This window comes from Maniola jurtina, chromosome 2, assembly GCF_905333055.1.
Source record: "Maniola jurtina chromosome 2, ilManJurt1.1, whole genome shotgun sequence".
Taxonomy (NCBI): domain Eukaryota; kingdom Metazoa; phylum Arthropoda; class Insecta; order Lepidoptera; family Nymphalidae; genus Maniola; species Maniola jurtina.
In genome coordinates, this window is record NC_060030.1 from 12,651,317 (window position 1) to 12,674,711 (window position 23,395).

The following is a 23,395-nucleotide window of genomic DNA, read 5'->3' on the forward strand; positions in this document are numbered from 1 at the left end:
GTCATATCTGTGGTCGAGACACGAGATTTTAGTGTTTTTCTACAGCATTTTTAACCCTTCAGTACAATCAGTGCAACACATTTCTTTCGTTTATTTTACAAGGCTTTGTCGATAAAAAGTGGGAAGCAGGATTGTCGCACTGATTGTGCTTGAGCTACAGAATAACAAAATGCTTAGCTACAATTTATAAAATCATTATTTAATTTAATTAATAAAAAACCAATACACCTAGTGTACCATGTTGGACTTAAAGTGGACTAAAAAGTAGAAAAAAATATTTGACGATATAATATCATACTTTATTAATAATCCAAACGTACATATTTCGAGATTTTTATCATGTGCCTAGTCATCGTATAAGCACAGTCTGGTATAAGTTATGCTTATATAAACGAAAATATCGCTGTTCAGGTACTTTGCCATAATAAAATCACACATTTGTACAATTTTATAATCCTCAGTGGTTCTCAATCCATCATTCGCAATTAACACTGTAGTGGTCCGCTTAGCCACGGGACTGTGGGAGTGCTAGACAAGTAGTATTAATAAATCTCGTACAGTTTTATAGATGGCTGGGCAAATTGATTAAAGCAAGGATGATGGATGAGTGCACCTGCCGCGACCGCGCGATCCATCACGCCACTCGAACACCTCGGGCTTTCTTCAAACATCATTAACAACTGCAAATAGATTTAGTTTTAGATCTAAGAATTTAATTAAGTAGCTTTCATTTTTGAGTGACTTTAAAAAAGGATGAGGTTCTCAACTTGGCTATAATACTTATAACTACCTTGTGTATTCCAATTCTCTCAAATCAAGGCACGCATGAAGTTTAATATACCAAATACCTATAAGATATAATATTGAGTCAATTCAATTCAAACATACCTACACTTTGGCTTGAATTTATTTATTTTTATAAGTACAAACTAAAGTTATTTCAGGAAAAGTAATCTCGAAGAAGTAAGTTATACATAGGTACCTTCAACTGCTAATATTTATAATTACTATTAACTATATTTAATATAATTAATAGAAGCATATAGCATTATAACATAAAACGCAAACCGCTGCTGGATCTAAAAACTTGTTTTACATGCAAGTTCATTTCTTTCTATGACCACAGGGGTCCACTAAGAAAAAAACTTGATTTTGAGTAGATAATTTCAACCTCCAACGGGACCTTTGAAAAGCTATTTTATGATAAATTATATCTTTCAGTTATTAAACCTTTGAGAGGTTTGAAAGAGAAAACTTCTATTGATGCAGCCTTCAGAGCTGCTCTTTGTATACGAAAAAATAAATAATACATTATTTTAACCTTTTAAAAATTATTATAACCTTTTGAAACCTTACAATACAAGTGCAAAATGTGGTTCCGCCGAGTATTTTCTTTTATGTTCATCCATTTTCAGCCCACATTTGTTCGGCTTTAGTGGTGACACTTCATTTTCTTTTCACCGCGCCCTTTTAGTAAGCATCCCTTCAAGTTTGCATAATAAATGTCCCGGCTGCCCTTTATACCTCTGAATATTCGCATTAAGAAAAGGGTTATTGGAATATGAAAAGCTTTAGATATATAAAATATTCGACGTTTTCAAAAATTCTTCAAGATTATATTTTATAAACGGTATAGGTACAGCATACATTTTATACCTACATAGAAGAATGTGCAGTGCAAATCTGTGCCGACATACCTAAGCGCAAATCGCATTCTCATGAAAAGCTCAAATTTTTATCCAGCAAATGTTTCAAACTTGTGTATTTTCTGTGGCACCGCAACCATTTCCTTTTCTCTTCTGGCCTCGTTAACCTAAATACAAAGCACTAGAGTCAGGTACGTTAAACATTCGTAGTAATCACGCCGACCGCGCCATACAAAACTTGAAGTGAAATTTTCAGCGCAAGGCTATAATTTTTAATGTTTCAGGCGTGTGGTAACCATTATACCTATTACAACTTAGTACTGAGCACAGTTTTTGCCACAGAACTCAAATCATCATCATCATCATTTTCAACCGATAGACATCTACAGCTGAACACATAACGCTACGCGCAAACGGGTCGTACACGGTACGACTACAGCCACGCGCCAAGTTCTTTGGTACCGTACAAATCAAGGTTGTCGGTGCCCGCTACAATTTGCAGCTTTTCCCTACTGTACGTAGCGAGTGGCCGGCATTGGTGACATGTCGCGGACACTGAGTCGCGAGTGGATGCCACTCGCTACACGTGTGCGGTGATTCCATACAAAATGTGTTAAAAATCATATAAACAGCTTGTCGCCAGCCACCGGGGATTGCGGTCGGTGGTCCGTTTGCGTGGAGCCTAAGTCTCTTGTTGGGGCCACACGCCACGGTCTTGCGCTGTCTGAATTCAGCGACTTTTTTAGTTTAGAAGTGATCTCTTTTATTAGATAAAAGCAAAAATATTTTTTTTTATTAAGTATGTATTTTTAAGGAAAATAATTAAAAACCAATTTCCATATTCACTCGTATATTGACACGTCTTTATTTTATGTACACATTTACATTTATTATAATAACTGCCTCAATAATAATTTACAAAATACCTATTGATAATGTTACACTAAACGTCATTTCACACTAAATGCACGACTTTCATAATCATTAATTATTTAATTTTTATTTTTACGTTCATTATGAATTGAGACAACCAGTTTTTTTTTTTTTTTTGAAATTAATGTAATAATAGTGCATTAATTTCAAAACTAAATATTAAATACTTATTAAAATCTAGAAAAAAAAAAACTCAAAATAGTTGAATTGAAAGTCGGGTACAACCATTAAAAAAAAAAACTTCCTTTTTTCCTTGATTTAAGATTATTACTAAATAAAAATAATCACATTTTGGCACAATTTAAACTCAGCATAAATCACCAAATTAAAATCAATATTAGTTTTATATGAATGAGGATGTAATAGAACTCAATAGACAAACAGACAAATCCTTTAACTTTTCGACATCGTTTAATTTATTCTATTTTACATTATATAAGAAAGAGCCTTTGCACATGACGACAATTTGACGCAATTTTGTAACGGGTCAAACGAAACTAAAACGCACTGTAAACGCGCGAAAATATCGTCATATGGAAGGCCACTTACAATCATATTGAGGAGCCGACGAACAAAAAGAACAAAAAGTCGTAATTACACTTCTCATTAAAAAACTTTTTTTTTGTTTAATTCGAATTCTGAATATTTTTGGCCCACTAAAAATGCATATCTGAACTCTTAATTATAAAACTGAGTCTTAAGTTCATGATTTCGATCACTGCATACAAGCTCATTTCCAAGCAAAACGGCTTAAAACTATTCTAAAATGAATCCAAAGCTCGTTATTCGTCAAAACGGTACAATTACAGTTTCAATAACTTTCATTCACTATTTTGCTCCTCCTGAAAAGTTTTATTTCGTGAAGTTACACCGTTTTGTACGCAAGCTCCTCAATTTCAAGTGCATGATTATTATTGATTACAATAATTTCAAATTGATACCAATCCAGTCTTTATTACATTACACGTCATTACATCAAAAGAACAATTTATAAACATCTAAATTTTTCATAAAATCTGAGGCACATTCAATATACGTATTACAGATACGGTTTAATTCTATCAATATTTACATATAATCTTTTATTACTAATATGGCAGTACTGAGGTTTCAAATAATTACATTATTGCCTAAATCGACGCATAGTTTGTTTGTATTTATGGGTAACTATTGCCTAATTCACACAAGGCGTTTCAAAGCTCAGACGCAGGAACGCGGGTATTTGCACACGAGTCGTCAAAATTTTAATGATAGTGATGTCATTTTGATACTAAAGAAAGATTAAGAACATGCATGCATGGAAAACGGTTAAAATTATGCTACTGTTACCGTTAAATTTTTACCACCAACAAAAAGAAAAGTGGCTCAAGCCATACCTCCATGATTTTGTTTTAAACTCCTTATATAAAAATATGAATGTACATAAGCGAACTTAATACCTAGAGGTATTCTTTCCATGATTAAGGTCATAAACTTAACGGTAACCGTAATATAACTTTAACAGCCTGTTATGAAACAGGATTTAACAAAGATGGATTGACTTTTCAAAATATAACTAAACGGCTCCTCCAAATACACGGTATTTGAAATGTAGAAATTACATTTACTCGTAGTTACTAAATGAATGGCCAAGTGTAAAAAGGGCATAAGAATTTATGTTCACCAGGTGCTATTCTCTAAATGAAAAAAAAAAAAAACAGCCTTGATTTCAACGATGATGCAGCGACGAAAATAGACATAGGTATCTACGCTAAACTCAACAACGATTTCGCTTATTTAGAGAAATACACATCAGCAGCATATCAATACAATGTTATTAGTGTAGTAATAAATGAATACAAAGTATCATAAAGCCCAAACACTATGCAAGATTTCCAAACTTCTAACGACCACTGACGTCGAAACAGATCGTAAAATCGTAAAACAGATTTATTTTTCCGCGGCAGAAAACATTGCATATTGTGAAAGCTTTAGTGAAGTGACCAACAGTTTCGTTTTTGCAGGACAAGTCCTGATTTTTTTGAAAAGTTTTAGTTTCATATAAACTGTCAATAATAACAGTAATAGACTGGCAATGCTATCATAACCAATTCCCAACACGTTGTGATTAGTTGGTGACTCTTGCCTCTATCATTTGTATGGAATTCAGAGAGAGCGCTACATAAACTTTTTACCTTTCCGCGAATAGAGTATAAGAATTAGTATTAGGTCAATGTTCTGTCATGGTAACGCTACACAAAATATATGTATAGAATTTGTGAAACCAACAAAATAGAAACAAAATATGCGGCGACCAAGTTATAAACATCTATAATTTACAATTCAATAAACACTTTTATTAAAATCAGTCTCTTTATAAACGCCGCCTCATTATAATACTCGTTCGAAAACAGTTCACTGTAAATTCTCGTCACTAGAATGTCACTAATGGAAGCCACAACTAACGAGATATTTGCGCAAACGTTTGCCCAAACTTTTTTATTTATCCAGATACAAATTAACCCTTGACTGCAATCTCACCTAGTGGTAAGAGATGATGCAGTCTAAGATGAAAGCGGGCTTACCTGGAAGGGGTATGACAGTTTTTATTAGACTCATATCCCTTTGGTTTCTACACGACATCGTACCAGAACGTACAAAATCACTTGGCGGCAAGGTATTGCCGATAGGGTGGTAACTAGCCACGGCCAAACCATACCAGAGGAAATTTAGAAATCATTAGAAACCAACCCTACCCCACGAGCCGTCTCAGTCAAGCGATATACCTATAGTACCAATAGCAGAAGTGAATTTCAGGTTTGTCAAAACATTCTCAAAGTTTGGACAAACGTTGGCCCCAACTTGTCATCAACCTGTAGCATTTTTAAGGTAACTTTGTGCACGTCATAAGGCCTCTGTAACGTTCACTGGAGTTCACGTTGTTTCACTATTTCACTAATTAACTATGTTTTATTGTCGTCTTTGGATTGTCTTTTATAGGAATGTCTTAGACGAACCGCGTTAGTTGCGTGTGGAAGTCTCGTAGGAAGATCTGGAGTTGGGGCAACGTCGGCCGGTCGTCGGGCGACATTGCCCAACAGTACGCCATTACTGCGAACCTAGGAAAAATAAAAAATATATAAATCAAAAATATCACATAAACCACTATAACGAGGCAAAGTGCTCAGAACGTTGGCTCCGATACCTCGTTTAATAGTCAGACTAAATAATAATATGTCGACCGAGGTAACTACCAGCCCTCCGGTCACCCGTAAAAAAGGAGCTAACTTCCGCGTTCTTGCCTCACGAACCCATGGTTTCCAAAGGTTTCTAACCCCAAGGCACAAGTATGAAATTAATAGCTGGTGCTCGCGACTTCGTCCGCGTGGATTTAGATTTTCATAATTTTTCCATTCCAACAAACCAACAAAACATACAACATGGGTAGTGATTTTCTATATGGGTTGGGGATTGCATATTCGCGCCTCTTAGCCCTTTGCAACATAAAATGCATTTTTATAGGACTACACTCACAAATATTACTATACCTAGGAACCAGAAGGGACTAGATATAGAAATCATAATATAAGGCGAATACCTGTGCCACGTGCTATGAAAAACAGTATGACTTTGCATGTAACAAAATATATCAAGTCAAGCTTCATACATTTTGATTCAGCGAGACGAGCCCATGTGCTATGCAGACGTTTATGCAGACGATTAATTATTAGAACAAGACCGATTTATGTCAGAACCATAACTTTGTCTCATTTTAACTGGAAGTAAAATCTGAATAAGTCGAAGTACGCTCTCACATCAGAAAGTCAAAATCTCAGTAGTCGTAGTGTTTATGATATCTAGTTTTCGCCTATAACCTCTAGCAACCTGAATAACTCGAGAGTTGATGAATATGATTTGCAAGTCAATCGACTAGAGCGAGTTCCATATAAGGGATATGGAATATACCGAATAACGCGTTTCTCATCTCATCCAAACAACACGTTTCAGAGGAGCAGCAAATAGTAATAAACTACTCGAAGAATGCGTTCTCTTTTATATAAAATGTGTTTTTGCTAATCAATGCCTTTTCTATTTTTTTTTTATTCAGATTCATGTTAGCCCTTGACTGCAATCTCACCTGGTGGTGAGTGATGATGCAGTCTAAGATGGAAGCGGGCTAACTTTGGACGCGGTGAGGCAGTTTTTATTAAACCCATACCCCTCTGGTTTCTATACGGCATCGTACATCAGCCCCAACGTCTATTGGTGTTTCGGACTTGCCCATTGCCACTTCAGCTTCGCCTCCCGCTGAGCTATATCGGCTACTCTGGTTCGGTGGACGAAGATGACGCCACGCCGTGGTTATATGTTCCGTCCCTAAGACAAGTCAAACAAAGTGAAACAGTATGATTCTTGGTCAATATTATACTCACAATTCATCAGGACAGTTCGCCGGCTGCTGCAACCTGTATCCGTCCCTCAAATACGCGCCGATCTCGAACGGGTCCACCTCAGCGTACGGCTGATGAGCCAACGTCGTCAGCTCCCACAGCAGTACGCCCAACGCCCACACATCAGCCGATGGACTGAACTGCTTCTTAGACAGCGCTTCTAAGGCCAACCACTTGATTGGCCTGTTCTCGTTGTCGCCTAGACAATGGTAATCCCCAGGGAAGAGATCTCGGGATAGCGCGTTGTCGGCGATCATCACTCGAAGGTTTTCGTCCACTCTGTTAAACGAAAGCATTGCTTACAAATAATGGTAATGAATTTTTGTCCTGACCGATTTCGTTCACGCTGCTAACTACGAAGGAACGAAATATAGTAGAAGGGTGCAAAATCGGCTCGGCCAACCTCAAAAAAGACAACTATGTAATTACAACGGAAAGTACTACAGTGCACACGTAAGTTACACTTCTATTCCCTAACTTGTCATAGTTTGATAGGATGGCAATCTGACACGACCGGAGGGAGATGACGCGCAGGACCAACTGCTTTACCGTGCTTTTCGAAACACGGTAGTGTAACACCACTAAATTCTAAACCCTAGACTGTTACTGAGAATTTCTTGAGACAAAACCCCAATAACTTTTTAGGCCCGCTGCTGGATTCGAACCCGGGCCCTCATGATCCACAGCTGAATACGTTAGCCACTAGTATGGCTAACAGATATCAGACAGACTAATTTACATTTTAAATCTAGCTTTATCATTTCTGTAGTATGATTTTTTACGCCCTTTCTAGTTTCTACTTCAGTTTAAAACAGACACAATCTGTGGACTTTTTGCCAACAGACATTTTCATACGTTACGCGTCCTAGTTCAAAAAGCCCGGCATCGTCCTCAAGAAAATTTACACTTTATAGAATAAATTAATAACCACTTTTCTATATCATGTCCATACGAGTACTTACATGCAATTTCTCGCAGCGATATCCTTATGCAGTACGTGCTGAGAGTGTAAATACGCCAAGCCATCTAAGGCGTGTAATGCCATTCGCACTACATGCTGGGTGGTCAGCGGCGGCGGCGGCGGACCACCGGCAGCTACTCCCAAGTTCACTCCTCGACAAGCCAGGAGGAACTGTTTCAGGTTTCTCCAAGTAGCACTCCACGGGTAGAGAATGAATGGGGCTGTCTGATCTTCGATGCTAACACCGAGTACGGATAAGACGCGCTCGTGGTGAAGTCCGTAAAGCATACAGCCTTCTTGAAGGAGAAGCGATACCTGCACCAATAAAAAAAGGTTAATTAGCACCACGAGGTATGCATGCATTATATATATGTACAATAATATTCTTCAGAATTAAAGTTACCTGCACTTGAGACGCGTGTTCCGCAACAGTCTTCACCAAAACTTCTTGTTCCCTACCGTCCTCATCTGCATACGTTCCTCTGTAAACTCTACCGAAAGTCCCTTCCATTGCAACTGATCGTAGGCGTACTCTACATCTCTGTATTGTTAACTCCGCTATCCTCTGTTGCAGATCTCTAGCTCTTTCTTCAGCCGCTGCGGCTGGTACGGAGTTGGGTCGGCGGTAGCTTGTGTAACTTGCGGCAGATTTACACGAGGAATCGGGTAGGAATGCATGGGCATCTTGTTCGTCGCTTCGTGTTCTGCGGAGTTTTCTCGCTCGTGCTCTGCATGCGACTGCAGCGACGGCTGCTATCAACAGCGCTCCGCCAGCGCATCCAGCCCCGGCGTAGAAAATATCCGCTGAAGTTGCCGAATGGGGAACATTATCCACTCTGACAGCTGGTCGAGGTGCCTCTACAAGGCAAATTTTTCTTCGGCGGAAATTTAAAAGGGTAGACGAGGAACCGGTCGACACGTTAAGGGTAATGGTGACGCCGACTTCCTCCGCAACTGTGCGCGTACAAGGCAAATCCACTCGCCATGTTTGCGGCTCGGTAGGCACGAAGCCCTCGCTCGATATATTGAATGTCGGTGTGTGTAATGCCCCTTTTTGTGATACCACGTCCACGTGCAATGTGTAGGGTAACTGTAACAAAAGTAAACTCTTTAAAGTAAATGCTATTTCAAACATCAATTTACGACTAAAGTGAATAAATGGCACTTTGTAGCTCTATAAAAAGCTAATTTACCTAAATCAGTACTATATATGCGAAAGCTTCAATGACATCTTCACCTTAAAAAGTAGGAATAAATAATCGTGCATACCTAACGGCTCTAGCATAATATCACGAATTACGATGTAACTGTATCATTTACGATTGACGGACGGCTCACGGGCGAGCCTAAACGAGCAAACGAGCAGGCGACCCGAAGCCATGTCAAGCGGATCAAATGTCTGTGACCCACCGCATGGTCATGGACCACGTTCTACTCTTATAAGGAACCTACAGCAATTTTAAACACGTATCGGTTTTAAATTTCAGGCACCGCATAAGCTGACGAATGAATTAAAAAGAAAACATCGCACACCCTTAATAGTAGAGTCGTGCTCACGGATCGCATGACTCGAATGTAAACATAATTAATGCGAAAGTCTGTAATCATAAAAACGAGCACCAATTTAAAGGTAACGAGCTTCATAAATATGATGCTCAACACCCTCGTTACAATCTGGCTAATCATCGCGCGGCATATGAACGGTAAAACAAACAGGCAAACAGTTCCGCCGCGGGCCCTTTGCCTTCATCAGGCATGCGAAGGCTCGTAAACGGAGGTGCGACAGCGTGGTCTCTAATTAAATATTATCACTCGGAGTCGGGAGTCGGCTCTCGGCGAGTACAGACAATGGCGCGATCGTTCATCGCGGCGAGTAACCGTTTTCTAAATATTTGCCCACTAGTCAAAGGCGCCGACGAACAACAAAGAACCAACCGAATACAATTATCATCTTAGATCGGTCCGCGGCTTACCAACAAGATAGCGCCGAGGGCTACAGCATCAGATATCTTAACCTCTTTCTTTTTTACCCGACTACGGCCAAGCCAAAAGGAAGGGTTATGATTTTAACGATCTATGTTTGTATGTATTGTATGTATGTTTGTATCAGATTATGTGTGTTCCACCGTAGTGCCTAAATTACTGGGCCAATTTTGATGAATGAGGTGTCAATGATTTCGTTATTATGGTCTGGGCATATTAACATAGGCTACATTTTATACGAAAAAATTGACCTTACGGATCCCTTACATCCAAAAAGTGGGGATTTCCAATTTTCTGAGAAAATTCTGAGTTCATGAATATAAATGTACAACAACATTAAAATATACCAAGCGGCAGAAAAACAATTTTATTATAATATTTCAGCGTTTATTAAGACGATCGGTAGTCGGATTCTAGTTTTCAACTTTCTTGTAACTTGGAACATACTCGTACCTTATCGAGTTATAAGTAGGTACATTTTATGAAAACGTGTTTGGTTCGGTTGCCAATTTTTTCGAATAATTCGCTAGTTGTTCAGATACACGAACAAAATTATACGATTGTCTTTTTGAGGGGCACCGGGTGCTGAGGGTACAAAGTTTCCGATTGGGGGATAAGAGGATATTTTTCTTATTTCGAATTCAAAGAAATAAATGCACATAAAATTTGGTTAACAATTCATGATAATAACTTCTGTCTGTCTGTGGATCCGCATATGCAGGATTTGCATAACAGACGTACTAAGACTTTTGACATAACAAACAACTCATATCGTTGTAAACTGATTTTTGAAATAAAATCACAAGTTCAGTCTCAAAAACTCGTGGTTTTCTGTCCTGCATAATACATATAATAAAGTAATATGGAAATATTACTTCGATGTAAAAAGACTCTACCCCAGAAATGTACCTACATGAATACTTATTTTTTTTTTATTCAGATACAAGTTAGCACTTGGCTGCAATCTCACTTGGTGGTAAGTGATGATACAGTTTAACACTTACCACTGCGCCGGGAGGTCGTCAAAATAAATAAATACGCATACAGTTACTAGTGCCCTAACTAAGTTTTCAATTTAGGAAACCTGTAGCCGGAGTTGCGTTAACCTACCAAAGTATGGAGTTATCTAATAAAGACGCGACGTTTGTAGGACCATAATAAATGACATTAATCATAGTATGCACATGATAAATTAATTTACCTTAAAGTTACATACAGCCTTTGAGATTTGTTTAAACTTTAAACTCAAATAACAAAGATTAGAGGTCTTGCCAGTACAACACCGAACAAGATAGTCTTGTCTTATCGGAACTAAATAACGAGCTATATACAGATTGTAACCAGAACGCTACCAAAAACCTAACGTTAATACTATACTACCTTAACACAATCCAATGTCAACCATTTGCCTTATTTTTTAGTTTTAATGATTTAGTATTTTTCAATACCCCACCTACGACGCGGCATTGAATTCGAATGACCTATTTACGGAACGTTAATTGACCTCTAGCGTCAGTCAGATGTTTTATTCGCAATATATTGTGAACTTTTAAAAGATACGGCATTTTTTCTTTCGTAGTTTTTTATGGTAACTTATCAGTAATCATCTGTCTTCGTTTCTGCTCGCGTTCTGGTTACACCCTGTACATTCAAATATAAGAGCTATTTCCATAACAATAGCTGTTAGCGACAAACACGCCTGCGTCGGAGCTGGAAATACAAACTTTCCTCGAGGTAATGACACCGAGTTCCTGTAGTTCTCTACGGAAAAAACTCGTTAAAACCTTGAACGAGTTTACAGGGGATAATAAAGACATTATGATGGTGTATTGACGATAGGTGTACCTATACCATGCAGGTAACGTACTCGAATATAGCCACATGTAAATTATATTATTATACTAGCTGATGCCCGCGTCTTCTTTCGCGTGGATTTAAGTTTTTAAAATCCCGTGGGAAGTTTTTTTTGATTTTCCGTGATAAGTAAGTACCCTATGTCACTCTCCAGCCCGGATATATCCACTGATGTCATAGAAATCAGTGGATATAAACGGGGATATAATTTTTATCTACTGCCCATGCTAGCCGGGCTGGTTGTTAACTATATCTGCCCATGTAAAAAACACGACGACCCGTTTCTCCGTTGCGACATGATTGAAGAACAAACAAACAAACACACTTTCGCATTTATTCTATTGGGTAGTGACATGGTAGTGACTACTAGTGAGGTAAGTAGTGATATTTCTATTTTACTTAAATCCATACTTTCATACTAGTATAGAAACTAGTTATAATTTATACAATCGTCCGTCTCTCGTCATCCGTCGTCTCGTATAAGAAAGTCCAATCTAACCTAATAACTCCGCTCAATAAGACAAATCAGAAAAATCCAATCGCATGGTAACCCTTCATGACACGCCAATTGTCACCAAACCTATTGTTTAGAAATGGCGCCAGCGCTGTTGCTACTTTTATAGCAACATTATCTATTCTTAAACGAGTGTCTTATTTGAATAGATTAGGAATTCTAGCCGTTGGTGGCTCATTGTTAGCCATTAGCGAATAAAATATAATCCATTGTTTGGAGTTAATAGATCCTGGCTGTATCGAACGTGTCTGTCAAAGTTTTGCACAGTTTGCCACCATGATGCATCGTCATAGGTAAAGAAATAAAACATTACTTAATTACTAAGTATTTTATCCTAAGTTTATCCGATAGCAAAGTAGCGCTTGATTCCGAGTTCCGACTTCAAGTTAGCTGAAGAATTACGAGCTCGCACTTCATCCTTTCGTCCTGTAGGAACTTGGAACTCTTTCAGATTCCGGCATAAAAAATAGCCTATTTCACTATCCAGGTCTGTAATTAAACCCATGGAAAAATCGCATCAATACGTTGCGTGATTGAAGGACAAACCATCAAACAAACACTTTCGCATTTATATGTACCTAGTAGGTATGGGTAGTGCTAAATTGAAAAAGTTAGGGATCTACTTTGAAACCTCTTGACAGGTTGACATTTTCCAGCGTTAAAAAAAAGAATGCATAACCCTTCCTTTTGGCTTTGCCGAAGTCGGGTGGAAAATGATTACCTTGATCCTAGTAAGTAATAGGTAATCGATATAACTTACAGGTCTCCTCGTAAGGCTCTGCCAAGTGAAGTGAAGCTCCCCTATCGTCGCGGGCACGGGCACCACGAAGTTCAGGGCATAGAAGTTGACCTGACCGTCTCGCACGTAGAACAGTTCTGCTGTTAGACCTGATGACAAAGAAAAAATATTTAATAACTAGTGTCAACTTGTTAGAATAGAGTTTTAAGTAGGTACTACAATTTATTGACTTTTTTATTGCTGAATAGGCTTGTGCTTGACGATTACGCTATGAAGCCTCAGTCGGAGCGGGCTTGTCTAGAAGTGGCCTATTCACTCTTGCCTTGAAGGTTCTTAAGCTATAGGTACGTGGCAAGAAAGAAGGGCGTTTTGGTGGTTCGTATCAGAAACGTTGAGCAAAAACGTTTCGTGAGAGTAGATTGGACGACGACCACGTCATAATAATGCCAAGTCAGATTTCTCGTTGTTCTGTGGTAGAACGGTGAAGGAGGAACAAGATTGTGGAGCTATTTCTTCTATGTTCTATGATATGATATCAGGACTTGACAGCAGACAGACTAATCTAGTAGCTGTTGGTTACGGGTTATTCCTATTTAGTCAAGCATCAAGAAAGCAAGCAAGTATGAAATTATCTCAGCAGATCATCTTCCCTAACTTAGTCTCAACTGGATTATATCCGAAGTTAACAAGTTGCCTGCGAAGAAAACAAATTGACAAGAAAAGAATTCATGTCCGTTATTGAAATAAAAATAGCCGAAAAGTATTTTAAAGAAAAAATATAAACTTGTTCAGTTTTAATTTCATATTCCTAATAAGTTCTGATAAAAGCACAGGAAAACCTTACTTATACTTTTTAAAATGTGCAAAAAATTAAGGCACAGACCCAAAAAGCGGATCCGAAGTAAGACGAAACCGAATCTATTGAAGTACAACTGGCATTAAACCAGTGCCAATACGCATCAATAACATGAAATATCCGACAAAAAGATCGGATCGCACGCGTTCTATGGCGGCGAGATCAAAGCACAAAGAGGCCGACTGCCGCGCCACCTGTCCACAAATCATGGGAACCAAAAAACTTCTTTAATTCAACCTCAAGTCGCAGACTAAAGGAAAAAGAAAGAGGGAACTCTCGCGAAAATTTATAGCGAAGTTGCAAGTAGTGGGTGGAGACTTATTGACCGCTGTCGTCTTTTATCTAAAGCGGTAAAACGCAAAAAGTTCTCTTGAGCTATCGCTAAAAAAGAATCCTATTTAGAACTAAGGTTTATGTTAGTTTTTAGTGTGGACGTAACACCTTATTTAGAAAAATCCGTTCTTAAAAATTCTTACGTTTATAGCGATAGCTTAGCAATAACTTTTCGCAGTTAACAGCTTTTAAGAAAAAGGACGGCATCGCGCCAGCGTGTCGGCCTGAAGAAACAGCTGAAGAGGACAAACTTTCACTTGTTGCATTGCAATTTGAACAAGTTAGTAGAACAGCAGTCGGCTTCTTCAGACTGTTTCATTTATTTAAAGCCCGTTTACCGTCTATTTTTACTTCTAATCTATGGTTTGAGTACATATAAAGATATGGTAATCCGCAGGCGGCTTCGAACTAAGCAACAAACGATTTATCTCTAAAACATACAAATATTTACATTACATAGCTGCCGAAGCATTTTATCTTTGAAATTTGTTTAAGAAACAATGTAGGTAAGTAACGTTATGTTATGATTATGAGTTATATTATTACTTCTACCCGAGTACTTAAATAGAAACATAAGCATAACTCAAAACATAATATATTGTATTACCGTATCATAATAGATAGGATAAAAATAATTATATCTCAGATATGACCAATACTATGATCTCAGCATTCATTAAAATTCACGAACTTTCAAAGACTTTGTAATACAATGGTCCACACTGTCCAGGAGGTAGGTTAAACCACAAACATAATATAACGGTCCACTTAAATTTAAAGCAACTCAGTTTTTCTCGCAACTTTGTTCAAGTGGATTTGGGTTTTAAAAGATCCTTTCTTAGTGAGAGTAAAACCTCAAGTTTCTAGACCAGCAGTTTGAGTTGAAAGTTCACACAATTGAAATACACAATTAAATTAGAGTCAATGAGTCTTTCTCTTTATGAATTTCTTCTCATTTTCTCTATTCTTCAGTTTACGAATTTTTCTAGAGAATTTTTTAATATAAAGCACAGAACTTGTGAAACACAGAACACAGTTGAATCACAGATCACAGAATAGTTTCACACACAAATTAATTTACATTGTTGTACTTAATTGAACAGAAAGACCTGCTTTTTAATAAAAAATAGCGAGGAAACGAGTGGGCGGGTCACCTGATGTTAAGTGATTACCGCCGCCCATGAACATTTGCAGCACTAGAGGAACCGCCGATGCGTTGCTGGCCTTTCAGGAATTTGTTTGGTACGCCCCTTGAATAACTCCATGTTGTAATCTAGTGGGAACACCGCCGATGGGAGTTGGTTGGCATGTGCGTAGAAAAAACGATCTGGCACAAAGGACGGTCGAAGTGCACCAGGCACTCAGATGGTGAGGGGGAAATTGCTTGCGGTGGCGTGCGGTGCGGTTGTAGAAAAAGGAGGGTGGAAAAGGAGGCTTTATATTAGCAAAGCGAATAACTGTGCAAACAATAGACGGTCTACATTTATCTCAGCAAGTTCACAGAATCCTCAAATTATTGTACCTGTCACAGATGGGAACGTGAACCCAAAACATAATCAGATACGACAGTGTTTCTGTGAAGCCACTGAAGTCGTATTACGAGCGTGCCTCGTTATGATCCTATCAAGTTACATCATTAAAACTTTATAAAGCATCCAGCTACCTACTGGGTTTTTGCGTTGCGTGCCCGGACTGATGCGCCTGCTCATTACCTATAGGTAAGTAAAAAATAATCTTTTTCATAACAATGTAGGTACATGTTGTCAATGCCACCTCATCAATTTCAGTACATATAAAAAGACTGACCTGACTAACTCATCAACGTCCAGCACAAACCCTTTGGCCTAGAAAGCCGAAATTTCGTGCAGAGGTTCTCTTGAATATGACGTAGATAAAGAATATTTAGGACAGGATCTTTTTAATTCCCATGGGATAAGGAATAAAGAAGACTTGTATTGCGGCCGAGCGAAGCGCGAAATGAATCTATGAATGAATGATCTCTATATTATTTCAATGCAAAGATCGGTAATTGCTCTAGATTGCTAATAAGGCACAGCGCACACCTGCAGAATGGAGTAGACAGATCCATCTATAGCGTCTTTCTTGATAAAAACTCAAACTAAGCTTTATTTACTTTGGAAAATGAACGGCCGCGGCGTGAAGCACCGAACCTGTTCAATCCTCATCTGTATCTCAAAACATATGAAGCTGAATTTAAATTACTATCAATAATAGACTAGGCTCCGCACCACTTCGTCTATGCGTTGGTCATTAGTCTTGATTTGTTCTTGACTGTAGTCAAAACTGAAGAATCAAGAGCAAGAAACTGATAAGCATAGTAAAAAAGTATAGTACCTATTGGGTATAAAAATTCTCTATTATAAGATAACTGTATAATAATAAAAGTTCATTTATTCACTATAAATAATAAATAAAAATTTTATATTATGACTGGTTTGCTCGTTACCGGTCCAGTGTCGTCCTCTGGTTATGGCGCGTTATTAACATTATAGCAATAAATTATGGATGTCCTCTCTAAACAAGTTTGTAGAATTAGTCTAGGGTTGTTAATGCCCAGAGTCAGCATATGATACAATATATTTAATATTGCAATAATTTTGTTCTAAGTTTTTAGCATTATTATAACGAATTACAATTTATTATATTACGGAAAGTGTTGTGTATTTGTGAGCTAAATGCTTTATTTTTCATCTTATTCCAACATGTGAGTTTTTGAGAATATGTCTAAGTCTATTTAGAAAAACTGCATAAAATAAATAGTGTTTGCCAAACTAAGGTATTTCCAAAGGTTTACATTGAATGTTTTTATCATAAGTTTTTTTTTAAAATAAATTAAATATATAACAATATCAAGACTACCATTTCGTTCATTAGGGCTTAGTCAGAAATTTAAGATTTTGAGAAAAGGTGTAAGTTAAGATTTTAATTTTTGATTTCTTGAAGCTGAATAAATATTAATTATTTAAAAGTGATTGTTTTACGTACGTGCACAGATAGATGACAACCCTACATGCAACGTCTCAGCACATGCAAATGAAGCCGGGCAATTTATAAATTTAACACCATTAATAGTTATTTGTTTATTCTGGACACGATAAGGGCGATTAGGCGTCCACTGGTGTTAGGTGTTACATTATTACCGCCGCGGTAGTTAGTATGCAAAACGACCGACCCGTGTTCAGGCTGCGGCGTTTTAACTAATTGGTTTCACGCCTTTGTACCGGCCGGTGAGCTTTAGAAGCCTGATTGTAATAGTTGTTTAAAAAATGTAACAAGTAATAAGTTCAAAAAAAATCGGCCAAGTGCGAGTCAGATACTGGCGTACCGAGGGTTCCGTACCCGGAGTTTTTTTTCGACATTTTGCACGATAAAGCAAAAACTATTATGCATAAAAATAAATAAAAATCTGTTTCGAATATACAGCTAAATAATATGATACACCCCAACTTGGTATAGTTATCTTACTTTTAAAATTGAAAATACCTACTAAGTGATTATTATTTTGTTCACACCAGACAGACAGACAGACAACAAAATGATCATATAAGGGTTCCGTTTTTCCTTTTGAGGTTACGGAACCCTAAAAAGTAAGTAAAATTTAAATCATCTAATCTTCTCGAATACAAAAATTAACAGTAGAGATACAGGTTCTTGGCATAATATAAAAAAGTTAATAAAAGCTTGAAATTAGTAAACAAACCCGAATTATACATAATTATGTAACCGGCTGAGAGAGTCGCGATAAAATCATTATCAGATGAAGATGTCGCTGGAAAAGGAACGGGTAACTCGAACTTGATAATAAACTGCTTCTTTGAAATCTAAATCCAAATCAATTTAGAAATTTTAATGGCCACCGAGGAACTCCTAATAACGAGTTTCGGGAGTCATCCATAAGTTGATGAGGCAATAGCAAAATGGAAAGAAGAATAAGGCAAAAGTAATACGTTCATGCATAATGGTCATAACATGACAGCCAAATTGTCTCTGCCACTAACCATTAAATTCAGTAGCGTACACAGGATTTGAAGCGTGGGTAGGCAATAGTTAGGTTACCTATTTACTGGGATAGTGAAAAATGTGCATTGAGCTATTTCAACTTGGCAAGCAGTACTTCTTCTGCATTAATAACTTAATTTTAGGATTCAATTTTGTTAAAGCGCAAAAAGCACGTAAAATGCCAGAAATTATCGTATTATTTATTGAGCAATGTACGTCCACTCCTAGTCTATGCCTATGAGCTCTAGTGACGTAAATAATTCTCCATAAAAACATTCCCTAGTAAGCAGAAGTGGTTGGCTACGGGAGGCTGCTACCGTGCGCGGCGCCTTTGATGCGTCGGCGGCAAAAAGCAACGAAACACTTGATACGACAAATAATATGAGATAACGCCAGCTACCCGGTGGCGCCAACTTTTTTCCGCTAAAACAATCTAATTTTTAACCCAGCGACCGCCACTTACATGCCGCAACATGCCTGCCTGATCGCACGTTAGAAAAAAGCTCTACCATAAAAATATTGAATGCCAAAATTCCTTTATGCTTTCAATATAACGCCCGCGAGATATATCCGCCATTCAACCGCTCGCACCTACGAATAAAGCATTCATTACATTCGCATAAAAACCGTTTAATAAAAGAACGAACAAATAGAGCGGGAAGCACAATGGACGATCTTTCCTAAAGAAAGCTCGAAGCTTCCCCTCGGCGGAGACGTCGCGTGGATTTTGGGGCATTATTGTGGAATTATGCGGACGTGCAAGAAAATAAAACAAAGTGCAGAGGTGAAGGTAAATAAAGGTGTACGAAGTTATGCACTTCAGTCCCCGAGGGTTCGCGGTGGGGACAAAACGCTGTCGTTTATTATTTCTCCCACACCGCCGCATAATGCGCCAGATATGCCACGATAGACTGAGAATGCACAATAAACCAGCGGCTCGGGTGCACCGGGAAACCGCTAAACAAACAACTGTTTAACATTTTACAACTCCACTGTCTACCACATCCTATAAGCTTGCGTGATAATAGTTATCATAAAATGTGTGGTGCGCTAAGAATAGCGCTTGGTCTCCCGTAAAATTGTTCGGGAATGCATAAAAACGCGTAAATAGGCGCTACATGTCGCAATGGCGACAGTTTTATTGGCCGATACCGGAACACATCGCCTTAATGTTGCAAGGCGTGGAACAGAGCGCCGAATTAACAAATTGTTTATTTGGAGTTCAACGGCTCGCCATCGGTATTTTATAGCAGGAAACCGGTTTATATGTGAAATGCCTGTTATTATTAAAATAAACAAAATTTCTAAAAATGCACCACATCTCTAAATTTATGCCAAATAAATAAACTTTGCAACTAAAAATTTATTATCTAATCTGCGGCGAACTAAAGATTTTCTAGTATTCTATCATAGCTGTTCCCAAAAATTATGCTATCCTAAGAAATGGAAATGGGATGTAGGTACGGATCTACATCTAATAAACCTGACATCATGTAAACGACTAGGTACCTTTGTAGAGGCATGCAGCCTCTTTTAAGACTGGCAGCTCTGAAGAAAACAACACACTTTGCAGCTGTCACTTAGAGAACACAATTTGGATACGGAACGATTCAAAATATCCTGCTGGCCTGGACGAACCCCGGGCAGCGCATTCAAGGAATTCACCTTAGAAACATCAAGACCGCAACACCTCGGTCTAGCATCAAGCTCCGGCCCTCGTTTTATACCACAGTTTTTATTATAACTACAGCCATATTGTAAATATTTGTTCATATAATACAAAGTGTAAATATGTAAGCAGCATTTCATTTATCAGTAACATTCGCTGCTACACCTTCACGTTCCCTCATGAGACCTAGATCATTATCACTGTCTACCAACTTCTCATCGAAACTAATCCAACAAGTTCAAACTAGGTAACAAGTATAATTTCACAAGCTATCTAGATCTTGATTTAAGTACATATACAAAAGGAGAAATTTACTGACTGACATAATATCAACGTATGGAATTTGAAACAATAGTTAAAAGCAACTGAAACGATACTATAATCGCATATTTGCGTAATGCAACGCCTTTTGTCGGCAAGAGTCCAAAAACTTTTCAGAATGGCGGAAATATTAACACTATTGCCAAATTGCATTGTGTCTCGTATTCCAGAACTAATGTGCTGCAAAATAGGACTTGCTACAAAATAATACTCTTTACATTGTATTTGGAAATTATTAAGATTATGTAAGGCGTACGTATAACAATTTTCTTTGCTAGGATATTCTCGCATAGCTAAAACTTCGCGATTTGGTCAATATACAGGAACCACGAAATTTACGGGAGGTCAAAAGCCAAAACCCTGGCACTTCAGTTCCGGGGTTTTGACTTTTCACTCATATTATAAGTCCTATATTTTAAATATCTAAATTCATATAAATATGTAGCTGTGCGGTTATGGTACAAAACTCTATGAGTGAACATAAATGCAAAATGATCATCAATAAATAAATCAGTAGAGCAAGAAAAATATATTATTTAAGTCGTTAAAACAAAGAACATTTTTCGTAATCTATATTCGGCAACCGCAAATTTCGTAATCCAGTAACATTATTGCGTGCAATTTATTTGATTGCGTGAATAGATTTCGGATTGTCAATTACAATGTCTGTAGAATAGTACCACATAATAATTAATAGGAACTAAAATGTGAATCCATTTTATAGAAAGCACCTAATACTTAGTAATGTTTTGGTAAAGTTCAGAATCTGGTGCGACTTTTGCATTTTGGGTCATAAACTCGTTACTGAAATGCTTTACCTACCTTCCTTTAGTAATTTTTTTAATTCCAGAGACCAAAATGCCAGCTAAAAATGTCAAACTTAAAAATAATGATACCAGCTTAGCAAAAATAGTGTCATCCTCATGGTTGCGGTTTAGCTTAAAATCGTTAATAAAATAATATTTCGTCCAAAAAGAGTAAAATTAACATAACAAATGTGTAATTACGAGATTGAAAAGTAGCACTAATCACATATTATTTCAAAGATTTAAAGAATAATTTGTAAGAAAAAATAATTCACCTAAAGAATTTTTTAATAGTTTGTTAAACTCATAAATTCAGAATCAAGCCATACTTATTTCATTTGATTTGGAATTATTTTCAACACATTTAGTTGTCTCAGGATTGAGGCGTTCACAGTTTCTCGCTGCTTTGTGTAAGAACGGTGAAGATGGAACGAGGTCGTGAAGTTCCTGAGCACACTCTCCGAAATAGATACTCGTATACCTTCTCGATAGAAGCCCGACAAGCAGGCAGCATTGCGTCGGTGCTGTAAGATGAGCAATTTCGTCTGTGTAAGTAAATCTATACTTCCATAGTAAATCAATTTGGAGTCATTTATACGCATCTATCGGAGCGTTAAAGCGCGTAAAATCGTTTATCTCCTCGTGAACGGACGAACGTAGTCAGGTGTGTAAGTAAAACATTGAAAACAACTCTCCCGGAAGCTAGCAGGTAATGCTTTTTCACCGCATAGTGACGTATTATCAAAAAAGAAACAAGTAAATTGTGCCTTGTTAAATTTTGAAAAACGATCAATGTTTAAAGATAGAATTTCCTTTTCAATATTTGGCATTTCGCGTACTTGGATGGCATTATGCTAATTTGGCATTCAAGCATTTTGGCGTTTTTAACCCATAAGAGGGGTGTTATAAGTTTGACGTGTGTATCTGTCTGTGGCATCGTAGCTCCTAAACTAATGAACCGATTTTAATTTAGTTTTTTTTTTGTTTGAAAGGTGGCTTGATCGAGAGTGTTCTTAGCTATAATATAATCCAAGAAAATTGGTTCAGCCATTTGAAAGTTATCAGCTCTTTTCTAGTTACTGTAATCTTCACTTGTCGGGGGTGTTAAATTTAAAGTTAAATAAATTTTTAATTTACACTTGTATACGTTAATACAACACTCGTAAGTGTTGTATTATTATATGTCTTTGGTTTTACCTCATTTGGCATTTTGCGTTTTAGAATTGTGCGTCTAAACTCTAAACATTTCCTTTAGCTTTGTGTAACAAAACCGTGGAACTATGAATCAGCTTAGCTTATTACTAAACATTCAGGTGCTGTGATCAAAACTTTGACATCTATCGAAATAATATTATGTAGGAGGTATTTATCTCCAAAACTAAACTACAAAACGTCGATGCTTCGGCGTCACTGCCAGGCGTCAAATGTTAGTAAGTACATTTGACGAAAGTAGCCCAAAAGTGGCCCATTTTATTTTGATTTTACGTCACCATAGTCAATATTTGATACATCGTCGAATCATGATCAAACCGGGAGTTCCCTCACTCTAGTTCACCTGACGTAGCTCAAAACTATTTTCGACTGCGTTCTCTAATCTCACGTAATCCCTGATTAAGAACTAATCCAGATTTCTTTGGTGAAAGCGACAGAAAATGTCAATCAAATGCTGTGCGTTAATTATGTTTTAACTCTTAATACTAGGTATGTTTTAACTCTTAATACTAGGTATGTTTTAACTCTTAATACTAGGTAGGTACCTACATAATGATTTTATTTATTGAAAATATTTCAACATAACTTAATGCTAGCCTTATCTACTCACTGTACAAATCATGTCCGCGAAAAATGGTGCCTAGAATACTGGCTGCATTTACGCGCGTGACAACCAGGCTGATCCTTTACGCAAAAATGCTTTTTAACATAATTTTAAGTAGGTATACGATCTTTCAGAATACACCACGTCATTAAATTACCTTTTTTAAATCTTATCTCTCGTGCCTACTTAGAAAACCCATAACATTTTAATTTATTGAAGCGTATAACTGAACGCGCAGTGTTAGGAACAAGTCTGCTGGAAACAGGTACGTAATGCGATCTGTTATTGTCCTTAACAAGATTCGCCCCACGTTTGAAGCCTTCCAAGCCCCTATAAAGCCTTCAATGAATGGAGGTGCTAAGAATATTGACTGGCAGTTTGTTTTATAGACAACTTTATCTTGTCATATGCATACAAAATTAATTCCCAGCTTTATATTCTTACTTCTAAGTTGTTCTCTGGTAAAGCCTTTATTAAACAAGTGGTATTTTAGAAACCTTACGACAGTTTCAAA

General features: G+C 37.4%; 1 protein-coding gene across 1 annotated transcript in view; it reads right to left on the reverse strand.

Moving 5' to 3' along the window:
• Positions 1-5,174: 5,174 nt before the first annotated feature.
• LOC123874927 (tyrosine-protein kinase Drl) overlaps positions 5,175-23,395 on the reverse strand; it is a 51,438-nt gene continuing 33,217 nt past the window's right edge. The window contains exons 2-6 of the mRNA XM_045920495.1: positions 13,082-13,209; positions 8,374-9,060; positions 7,972-8,285; positions 6,992-7,288; positions 5,175-5,677 (exon numbers count right to left, since the gene is read on the reverse strand). Of these exons, the coding sequence (XP_045776451.1) occupies positions 5,566-5,677; positions 6,992-7,288; positions 7,972-8,285; positions 8,374-9,060; positions 13,082-13,209 (1,538 nt within the window). The 3' untranslated portion in view covers positions 5,175-5,565. The remainder of the gene's footprint in view (positions 5,678-6,991; positions 7,289-7,971; positions 8,286-8,373; positions 9,061-13,081; positions 13,210-23,395) is intronic.